At 49.1% G+C, this 11,599-nt stretch overlaps 1 protein-coding gene across 2 annotated transcripts in view; it reads left to right on the forward strand.

Annotated features, from left to right (window-relative positions):
- LOC149326986 (acetylcholinesterase-like) overlaps positions 1–4,279 on the forward strand; it is a 33,178-nt gene extending 28,899 nt beyond the window's left edge. For both annotated transcript variants that reach the window (XM_089564009.1, XM_089564008.1), the window contains one exon: positions 4,138–4,279. In XM_089564009.1, coding sequence (XP_089420135.1) covers positions 4,138–4,279 — 142 coding nt within the window. The remainder of the gene's footprint in view (positions 1–4,137) is intronic.
- The last annotated feature ends 7,320 nt before the right edge of the window (positions 4,280–11,599 follow it).

The following is an 11,599-nucleotide window of genomic DNA, read 5'->3' on the forward strand; positions in this document are numbered from 1 at the left end:
ATTCTAGAATTGAAGTATACTTTCAATGAATTAATTTCATATTTCCGAAAATACACTTTTAATACACTGACAAGATGCTAAAACTGCATACATATTTTTTCACGTATTTGAAAAGTGCTCGAAGTATGCTTTAAGTGAGGTATTTTTGGCACATTTTCAAAATATATTTCGAATACCAAGCATGAAATTTCAGGAACGTATTTCCTACATATTTTTAGTGCATTCATGAATACAAAATATGTTTAAAATACAATTTAAATAGCCCACCGTATATTCCAAACGTATTAGTTTTTGCTAAGGGGATGAACTTAGAACAGGTTCCGCCTGGCTTCGAGCACTCGAGGTAAATGAGTTCACTTCTTTAGACATTTACAAAGTGATAAACCCTTGCGAAAACAGCATTCATCCCTTTTCTTATTCGCGCTGTTTAGTGACCTTCTGCGCATTTTTCTCTCGAACTGTAAATCCCGTTTGCCTTTGTACGTACTTAAGTTGAGTACATCATCGTGGGTTGGTGTCCGTACACACAGAAATGCATAAAATAATGAAACGAGTTCAGCACGAAGCAGACATATTTATTTTTAACAACTATGGGCCTAATGACTCCCCAACTGAACGCTTAAACAGACCAAATCTCACCACTATTCATAACCGCACCCGGAACTCGCGCCCCAAGTTCTTTTTTCTTTAGTAGTGTCCGCGGTTCAGTTTCTTCAGCTAAATAAAATGCAACGACACAACATTCACAGCATTTAGTTGAGGATAAATTTCATACTCGCAACATTCATTACTCCTTTTTTCTCCTAGCGACCCGAGATTGTTTTTAATTTTGGATGTCTGGGCAGTTTTCTTTCCGACTTGTCATAATTGTTTCTTTGAACTATTATGCTCTGGAACTGCTTGCACCACTTCTTAATCAATGTTATTTTCTATACTGTACACGTACTTTACTATGCAAGACTACAGCATGTGTTTTTCCGCAGGTCTCACTATCATCGGATTTCTGTTGGGTAAACTTCCTTTTTCGAAATGGCTTTTTCTTGTGACATGTGCTGAAACAATCAAATTGCAAAATAATATTGTAAGAGCTTCGAAAGACCCTAGCAATGTGTTTGGTCAAAATGAACAAAAAAGAAATCAAAGGCTGACTGCAGTACGGCGGCTTGAGTCTCAAAGTCGCTTCAAGTGCTCCACAGAATGATGTCATCACCCTACAAAAAAAAGGACTCTGATGCAAGTGCAATGCAAGATGGATAAAACCTATAATAAATAATGATGGTGACAGGGCCGATTCAACGGGTACGCCACGAAGCGGTACGAATGATTTGACCCCGTCAACTCTACTGCACGTTGTAAATCTGCCTTCAAGAGAAGATTTTACGAAATGCGTACTCTAAAAGGCAAACTCAGCACGTGAATGGAACCCAGGATGGCTGCATTACTGATACATGCATTTGCCTACACGACGTCCATAGAGAGGACAGTGCGTACAGATGCGGATATAAGTAAACAGAGTACGCGACTTCGTTCTAAGTGGAATCACGTCTTCCTTGTTGTGTATGTAGAAACATATTTTGTCTATGAAGCATTGGCTTCCTCTACCAACATGCACGCAGAGTAGCAAGTAATTTCAATTAGGCGACGCATGAGAAATGTTAGAACGAAATCGCAGTGCTTCGCTTACTTCTGCCCACACCCGTACACGGTGGCCGCGGTTTGACGAAAAAAATTATTATGGAAACACAGAGAAACCATATTCAGTACCTATTAATGAACGGAAGCTAATTTGGGTGGGTTGTAGAAACTGTGCGGCTGAAGCCACCAGAAGAGGCTTGTATATTTTGAAAAATGCCGGCGCAAAATGGAGAACGGCACGAAAAGCAAGATCACACACACGCGCGCTGTGTGCAATCTTGCTTTTCGGTGCTTGTCTTGCTTTTCTTACTCATCGTTTTTTCGCGCGCAATATTTCAAACATGCATTCACACCAACTCCGTAATTCAGCACAATCGTACAACTTCCTTGTGGCTAGCACATTCTCTAACAGCTAGCAGAACGTAGCGTTGGCGATGTAGGCAGTATGTTACCGACATCCGCTCTTTGCTGCCACATTTGTTGAGTGTAAACGCATTTTATACTTCGCAAACATTGCGAATACCAAAACTTATATCGCGAGCTTCATGTTCCGTACCATCGTGATCGCCTGACTACTGTCATTAATGGAGTTCGAAATACCGGCCAGTTATCTCTAGACTACTCATGCTTCTCACATTCTAATTTTAATCTATCTTCAGTCGGAATGCCTCCGCTGGAGGACAAAAGCCACTTCTAATCACCCTAATGACCAGAATGGCACTACTATCGTCTGCATTATATTTTGCAGTATCAAGAAGTGACCGAGGAGAGAAGTAAAAAAGGAATATAGCTTAGAAGTGTTATTTTAAGGGGACAGGGTAAGCGCCATCTTTCCCATGTATTTTGGGGCATATTGTGGTACACTTTTCTCAGCAACTAATAAAGACAGCAGCAAGATATTTATTTCATTTTGTTCAGAATTCCATCTTCTAGCCGCTGTACCAAAATTCTTATAATATACAAGAAATAAAATTATTAGTGATTTTCTTACTTTCTACACCCTGATTTTGACCAAGTTTTGTATATATTTCTTTTTAAAACAAACAATATCATTTGCACGCTGACAATTTTGGTACAGGAAATTGCCACATATATGTACTGTATACACAGAAAAAATCACTTTTATATCTATTGTCATTTCGAAAATAATGGTAGCGACGAAACAAAATATCCCCCGCCGCGGTGGCTCTGTGGCTACGGCACTCGGCTGCTGGCCCGAAAGACGCGGGTTCAATCCCGGCCGCGGCAGCTGAATTTCGATGAAGGCGACATTCTAGAGGCCCGTGTGCTGTGCGATGTCAGTGCACGTTAAAGAACTCCAGGTGGTCGAAATTTCCGGAGCCCTTCACTACGGCGTCCCTCATAGCCTCAGTTGCTTTGGGACGTTAAACCCCAATAAACCAAACCTTAACAAAAAATCTTGTATTGAGAAAACGGAGTTTAAAGTAAACAAAACCTTCTATTCTTAGATTTCGACTTAGCCAACTCTTTTTGACCAGTTTATACAGTAGGCACCAGCTGCATAGTCATCATCACCTAGATGATGAGAGCTTGGCGCTTCTTTTCCTGCAGTTTTGCTTCAGGTGCCTGTTTAAAGTAAATTCGACGCCGATCGACTTGCTTCAGCCAGCGGACAGCGTTATTGCCCGGACTTAGTCCGCATGCCTAATGTCTGTAGGCCAGCGAAGACATTTTTTTGAGCACACTCCCATACGACATTGTTGAAGGACTCGTTTGGGTTCTGGAGGGTCGCCAGAGAGCTTGGATAGTTGCCAGAGAGCTTGGATGGTTGCCAGAGAGCTTTTTCTTGCAGCTAAATTTAGTAACAGTTGTAGTTTTTTTTAGTTTATAGTAAAAATGGAGAAAACACATTGCTCGTAAAGGGGGTGTGTCGCTGACAACTTTGCTTTCAGACAGATTTTTCAGGTTGATATAAATTGCACAGAATAAAGTGTGATACATCAAACGATGCAGAAAAGACTCTAATTTCATATTTATCAAAAAACTAAAATTCATATCTTTCAGATTTTTTTGCTTACCCTGTCCCCTTAAGTCGCAGAAAACACCAGCTTCAAAGAGAAATTTTTGAAGCAGCTGTCATTCTTCGTTCGTTGACAAAATGCGGGAGCAATCCGTCTGTGACGCTTCCCAAGAGAGGATTAGAGTTTCTATCAAAATGATTAGATTTGGGGCATGACGATGTTCGCTTGTGCCACACGTGCCATGGATGCCAATCATTTTGTACCTAGTGCTCTCTTCACTGCATGTTATCTTTTTTTTATTTTGTTGTTGATTAGTGCAAAGAATATATTCGTTGACGCGGGTTTCCATAAAATCAGTTGTTAGCTGGCGCTCTGTGGTGTATTTTCTACGTTTTGTCGCCGTCTGCCGCGCCGAAGCATTTCTTGAAGTAAAAAAGGAATTCGATACTGCTTGGGACGCTGACTATCGTTACTCGGTCTATTACGGAACTAATTCGAGAGGCTCCATTTCTTTTTGCAGCGTTCCTGAGCTGCCAAGTGGACAGGAGTGGCCAAAGTACACCAGGAGCTCCCCCGTCGTGGTAATGATGGGCCGTGGGCAGTTCAACGAGAGAAGGAACTTCCGAGGCAGCCAGTGTGAACGTTGGAGGACGCGCTTTTGACGAGTCAGAAGCTTATTTTCGCTTGATACCTGTGTTGTTTAGCAACCCTTCAGAGTTGATAAATAGCGAAGAAAGAAAAGAACTAGCGATATTTTTACCTCTTAATGCATATCGACTCTTCTCTACAGCTGGAATTAGCGATGAAGCTCGCCTTAAATGTCAGGCGATGCAACAAAGTATACATAGGGCTGACAGGAAGATGCATAAACATTCGTAGCGAGAACATCTCAAATCTCTCTCCGATACTAACTACTCTCATTTGAAAGACCGCTGTCGCGAATGTGAAAAAGATGGGAAGAAAAATAAAAATAAGAAAACCAAGACCAGTCGCCCTTCAGTACCTAATACAAAGATCTTATTTAGGCACAAAGATAGAACACCAAGCGAACTCATGGTGGCCTTCTTTATCCGAAAAAGACAGTCGTAGTGTGTAAGCTAGCCTTCTCTTATGCTAGTTGATAAAGAGGTCTCGTTCCTTGATAACTCCTTATTTTGTCTTTGAGAATTCAAGGGAGGAGGCGGAATTCTGTTCGAGTAGGTTTAGTGTGATGATAATGAATTTCCCCTGGCAAGGTGTCTGTGCAATGCTCTCGATTTGTTGTCAGATGACAGAGTTGCTTAAAATGTGTAATTTTTCATAATAAAAAACTAGTTGCCAGTCAGCGCCTCTCTGTGTCCTCTTTCTGTACGTCTTGTGTCTCTTTCTCACTGTACCTTTCAATATGAACCTTCGAAAAAGATTTTTTCTGGAAGCCAAAGCATGGAGCTTGAAATTGACGTGGACATTGCACTGCAGCGCTCGAGATGATGCGTCCACCCACACTTCACCAAACTTCGTCGTTACCAGGAGGGACTGGCGTTCACAACAATATAGCGTCAAACTGCTTGAAACTGAAATGATCGCACGGCGCTGTTTCATCGCGCCTGCGCAGTAGTAGCCGCAGCAGTTACGATACAGCAACAGCGGCTACGTGTCACATTAACCGGCTTGCGGGAGCACTATGTATGTAGCCGAGGGGGAGTGTCACGCTGTGAACGCTGCACCCATGCCGGAGTTCATACTTGGACGAATACTCTCACAAAGCTTACCGCAAACGTGCTGCACGATCACAGATGCTGAAGGTCGCGCCTGCACATTTCTAAGAATGTGAAGTCCTCGTTCTAATGCTGCCAAAACCAGAACACAATATGCGTAGCCCAGCATTTAAGATTGCAAGAGCCGCAAAAGCGCAAAATGAACACGCTTGCGCTGGTCGTCTGCATTGCCACGGGTGTAACTGTGAATAAATTTTACCACGCGAATGCATTTATGGGCAAAATGTTTCTCTTTGTCCGCATAATTTCGGCCATCTGTCCGTCCTCACAAAACTAATCTCGATTGATCACAGCCATGAAGAGCTGCATCTACGTTTTTCTAGATTACTGTAGATGATCTTGTCCTGTTATCTCAAAGTTTCCTTGCCGGCTCTAAATTGTGCGTTGCCGCGAGCGGCGGACAATCGTAGTTGGACGACTGACGAGCACGTGTGTTGCTGATGACCGCCGCCGAGTGATTCAGTTCTTTTGCGGGCGCAAGTTAGCCCAAATAAAGAGCTTCGTTTGCAAGGCTTGTTGCTGTCTTCCTGACTGCTGGATTTCCGTGACTACAACGTGACAATATTTATAGATGTTTTTCTTTCAAGGTGGAGAAGGCGATATACAGTTGGGGACAGAAGTCTGTGGAGACGTGTTCCTCAAACGAAGCCGATAGCTCTATTATTAGTCACCTACTTGAGGCCCCACCTGTGAAGATCAAAGAACAAAATCTCGAATTTTCCCAATGCTGTGCCCGGCGGTATTGAAACGCTTCAACATCAAATTTGATGGGGGCTGCAGTCTGTGCGGAGCGACATTCTCGGACGTTTTCCGGGTGGTCTGGGCTTGCCCTTCCAATCCCCACCCATACCATTCCTTCACTTCACACCCTTCTAGGGAGGCACGGGAGGCGGCGCTGCTCAACTGCCTTCACCTACAGTCCCAAATGACCTTGGTCGAAAGGGCGCGAGCGGCGTTAGACGCCATTAAGAGTTTGGTTTGGTTTGGTTGATTGGGGCTTAACGTCCCAAAGCGACTCAGGCTATGAGGGACGCCGTAGTGAAGGGGTCCGGAAATTTCGACCACCTGGAGCTGTTTAATGTGCGCTGACATCACACAGTACACGGGCCTCTAGAATTTTGCCTCCATCGAAATTCGACCGCCGCGGCCGGGATCGAACCCGCGTATTTCGGGTCAGCAGCCGAGCGCCGTAACTACTCAGCCACCACGGCGGGGCCCATTAAGGCTTTGGATTAGGAGCTCTACCAAGATTTGTGAGGACCTGGGCCAATAGGGCCTGGGCCAACACACCTCCTTTTGTGAAGAGCCAATAAATGTTTGCCACCACTACCACCAGTAATCTGGTCTCCCGTGGCCACTTCGTAGCAGAGCTATAGTGAGTGAGTGAGTGAAAACTTTATTAGCTCTAGATTCGGTTGTATTCGGCGGTTTTGAGATGGCTTCATCCATCTTGCTCAAAGGTCGGTTGCCCTTAGTCCAGGGCTCCGCTGGATGCTGCTGCCAGTTTTGCTCGCCGAATGAGACCTTCTTGGTCGACCGGGCGATCGCTAGAGAGCACTCCCTCCCATTGTTCCGCACTCGGGTTTGTTATCACTGGTACCACGCTTATTCTCTGGCATGCCCACGTTATGTGGTACAGCGTTGGGGGTTCTTGGCACCAATGGCATTTGTCATTGTATTGTGTTGGATACATTTTGTTGAGTACGTGTAGGTTTGGGTAGGAGCCCGTCTGCAGCTGCCTCCACGCGACAGAGTCCTCTCTGCTAAGGGAGTTGTCCGGTGGTGGATACCGCTTTCTGCAGCCCTTGTAATAATTTAGAATCGCCGAATATCCTTGGGGTACAGGTTCGTTCCCCTCGAGGTCGCCTACGTTGGATGCTCGGTAATAAGTGTACCCTCGAGCTATCCTGTCGGCCTCTTGGTTCCCTGTTACTCCCGCGTGTCCCGGCGTGTCCCCAGAGCGGAGTATGCGGAGCGCTCTGTGCCCTATTCTGCAGCATAGGTAGTTGCGGCATGCTGTTTGTGAGTCTGTAAGGATTTTTAGAGACCGTTTAGATCGATAGCCCTCCGCTGCCGCTAGAGCGACGGCCGCTTCCTCAGCCTCGACTATCGTACAGTGTTGTAGTGATGCGCTGGTGATCTCGCGGAGGGTCGAGTCAATCACCGTTGTTACCGCATTGCTGTTGTGCTGCCCCGCTGTTCTGGTGTATGTGGCTGCGTCCACGTATACCGTCGTTTCTTGGGGTGCTAATGTCTTTTGTAGGTATTCAGCCCTTGCCTCTCTGCGTGCTTTGTGTAGGTTAGGATCCATGTTCCGGGGTATTGACGTTACTTTTAGTGTGGTGCGATATTCGTCCGGGATTGTTTCTGTCCTCTGTATCTCTTGAATTTGATCGGCGCGGCCCAGTTTCTTTACGAGCTCCCTGCCAGATGGGCTCTGTTGTAGTCTGCGCAGTTGGGACACTAGTTGTGCCTCTCTCAATTGATCGAAAGTGTTGTGTAGTCCTAGGGCTAGGAGCTTTTCGGTTGAAGTGCTGTGAGGAAGGTGGAGTGCGGTTTTGTAGGGTTTGCGTAGAATCACGTCCACCTGTTGTACCTCACTCTTGATGGGATTGTAGTAGGGGAGGCTGTATGTCACTCAGCTGACTACCAGGCTTCTGACCAACTTGAGTGTGTCCTCCTCTCGCATGCCATCATGTCTGTGTGAGATGCGCGTGATCATGCGGGCCACTTGTAGAGTGGATGCTTTGAGTAGGGCGAGGGTGTGAGTGCAGCGTTGGTTTGACTGTATCCACATCCCCAAGATTCTTGTGAGTGTTTTTTCCGGTATCGATTTCCCCTCGAGGTAGACGTTCAACTTTAAGTCGTCGCTAGTGGGGACTGTGCGATTTTGTTTTCCTCTCCAAACTCTTAGGAGCTCTGATTTCTCGGTGGAGCATGCTAGCCCTCTTGCTCTGACGTAGTTCTCTACGCAGGTGGCTGCCTTTTGTAATTTCTCTTCTTTCTCTCCGAGCGAGCCTGTGTTGACCCAGATGGCGATGTCATCGGCATACATGGCATGTTGTATGCCGTCGATTGCTTCTAACTGTTTTGCCAAGCCAATCATGGCTATGTTGAAGAGCGTAGGGGAGATGGCCGACCCTTGAGGTGTTCCTTTATTTGGAGTAAGGAATTTGTCTGATCTGAGCTCCTTCAGGCCAATCGTTGCCGTTCTGTTTCAGAGGAAGGCTTTGACGTAGCCGTAGATTCTCCTCCCGCAGTTCAGGTCGTTCATGCCCGTAAGGATAGCCTCATGACTTGCATTGTCAAAAGCCCCCTTGATGTCCAATGCCATTATTATATTTTCTCCGCTCTTGGGGACGTTCCCAAGCACTTCTTCTTTGATTTGAAGTAGTACATCTTGGGCCGATAGTTTTGCTCTGAAACCGAACATGCTGTGGGGATACAGTTCTTTGTCCTCCATGTACTGTTGCAGTATCAGCGTCACCACTCGTTCGTACAGTTTTCCTAGGCACGATGTGAGCGAGATCGATCTGAGGTTCTCAATTTGTAGTTCCTTGCCCGGTTTAGGAATCATGACAACCTCCGCATGCTTCCACTCCTCGGGGACGGTCTCCGCTTCCCAGTGTTTGTTGAGAAAGTCTGTTAATTCTGCGACTAGCTTGTAGAGGATTTGCGGGGTCGCAGCGGAGCACCAGAGAGAGACGACCAGCGTGGCAGGCTTCTCGTTCCGAACTGCCCGTGCCGGGCGTGCGCGCCCAGCACGCGCTGTCCATCTTTATTTTCCTATAGCGCGGGAACGCCGATCTCAGCGCCAGCGCGTTATAGCGTCGCCGGGCGCTACAGGGCCCCCCGCCTAGACGGAACGTCGGAATGTACGTTCCGACGGGGCAGAGATGGAGTAGCCACGGCAGCCAAGGAGGCAGCTAGAGTAACAGTGTACCCACGGGGTCGCTCCAAGGTCCGGTAAGTTCAAGTCAGGGACCGGGAAGAGCAGTCGGGTGGAGTGCGCCGGCTCAGGTGGACGACCCTGGCTGCTGCGCAAGGGGCGAATGATGCAGGGTGCCGAGCTGACAACGAACATGGGAGCAGGGGAGGCCATGGTCGGGACGTCACCAACTGTAGTGCTGCCCCCAGACACAAGTGTCGTCGGTGTGGGGGCGTTGGAGCTGGTGTCGGTGGGAATCTGGCGCACCGAGTACGTCATCACAAGCGCTGGAGTGGGCGAAACGGCTCCGTGGACTGACAGCAGCTGTGTTTTGACCATCGACACAACGGTGACAGCTGGGACGATGCGGGAGGAAGTTGCTGGGCTCAATTCCAGGTGCTTAGGCGAAGCGAGAGTGACAGTCCGGAGCGACTGGCCAGTGCTGATGCGCGTGTGGGCATGGTTGGCTGTAGGTGGCTGCCAGGAGGTTGTGGCAGTGACAGGCCGTGGAGCTGAGACTGCTACATCAGACGCTGGCTGACAGCAACAGACACAGCTGGTGGATGGACATTTGCTGCACTACTCAGTGTGGGTAGCTCTACCATTCGGTGCTGAAGGTTGCTAAAGTCAGGCACCAAAGCAGACGCTTGCTGCGACAGTGTCGAGCTGCCAGGGTCAGACTCCGAGAAGCGGTTGACAGTAATGGGGGCTTGGGGTGGGGCCTCTTGGGCAGGCGGTGTGGCCGCTGGGGTAGTGGGGCTGGTATGCGGCATATGCTGCGGAGGTGGCAATATCACTTCGTCTTTAGCACGATCGCTCATGTCAGTGACTGACAGCTTTGGCAGAATGGGCGATGAGGTGGCAGGTGAGATTTCGGCTGGCAGCGATGCTACGCAGTAGGGTACAGAAGTTGGCGGAATGGGGCACTCGTCGAGGAAGAGCTCAACTGACAGCGACACTATTGCAGATGAGAAAAGTTGCTCACCGGGCTGTGCCGTAGACGCTGTATCGTCCATATGGGAGGCGGTATGGCCGGAGGCGCTGAACAGTCTGGCGCGGGGCGCATCTGTCGCTGAGTTCGCTGATGTGGCGAACCGCGGTGGGCCAGGCACCTCCCCGAGCTGCTGAGGGAATGACTGCGGACTCGGGACCGTGGAGTCGTCGCACAGTGCTGCTAGCGTAACAGGGGTAGCAGGATGTGCTGCCGGAAGCGATGCGGCAGCGTCTGGTGCGGTCGGTGCTAAAGAAGCCGGGCCGGAGACGCTGGACTGGAGTGGCGGCGGGGCGGCGAAGGGCTGCTGAGGCGGGCCGGATTCTGATGAAGGCTGCGTGGGCGCGGGCGAGGCCGGAGCAGGGCCAGAGGCTGGCGGCGGCGAAAACGGGTCCGCTGCGTCGTAGAGCGGCGGCGGAACGTAGTAGGCGCCGAAGTCCGCCAAGACGGCCGCACGCAGCTCATCGTATGGCCGGCAGCCGAAGGCAGAGTAGGTGAGCCGACGCAGGAGATCGGGCGGGAGGATGCCGCAAAGGACTTCGTGTTTGAACGGCTGGATGGTGATGCCGTTCAGGTACATCGCAGCCTCCAGTTGCGCGAACCACCCGCCGACGCCTGCAGGCCGGAACGCCGGGAGCGGCGGGTCGAAACTTGGGTGCTGCCAGTACGCCATGCTAGGACGCCGCTGGGAAAGAAGGCACGGTTCGCCGGGTCACCACTGTAGAGGGTTTGCGGGGTCGCAGCGGAGCACCAGAGAGAGACGACCAGCGTGGCAGGCTTCTCGTTCCGAACTGCCCGTGCCGGGCGTGCGCGCCCAGCACGCGCTGTCCATCTTTATTTTCCTCTAGCGCGGGAACGCCGATCTCAGCGCCAGCGCGTTATAGCGTCGCCGGGCGCTACAAGCTCATCACTGAGGTTGCGGATGAGTGCGTTATTGATCTTGTCTGCACCCGCGGCCGTGTTTCTGGTTGTGTTTTGAATCGCTGCGTAGACCTCTTCTCGCGTGATGGGTCTGTCCAGGGTGTCGTTTTCACTTCCCCGATAGCGCTCTGCGTAAGCTGCTGGGTGTGTGTCCCCTAAGCACTTAACGCGTACTTTTTCCAGGAGTGCTGAATCTGGTCCCTCGAACCGGTGGATTAACCGGTAGATGGCTTTGTTGTTTTCTGCCTTGGTTTTTGTTGGATCTATGAGAGCCTTGAGTATATGCCACGTCCTCGATGTGCTCAAAAGTCCGTTGAGGGCGTCACTGAATTGTTGCCAGTTTTGCCTTGCCAATTGCGCCGCGTACTCCTCTGCTTTCGCTGTG

This window comes from Amblyomma mixtum, chromosome 10 (genome assembly GCF_055824585.1).
Source record: "Amblyomma mixtum isolate Tamu chromosome 10, ASM5582458v1, whole genome shotgun sequence".
Classification (NCBI taxonomy): domain Eukaryota; kingdom Metazoa; phylum Arthropoda; class Arachnida; order Ixodida; family Ixodidae; genus Amblyomma; species Amblyomma mixtum.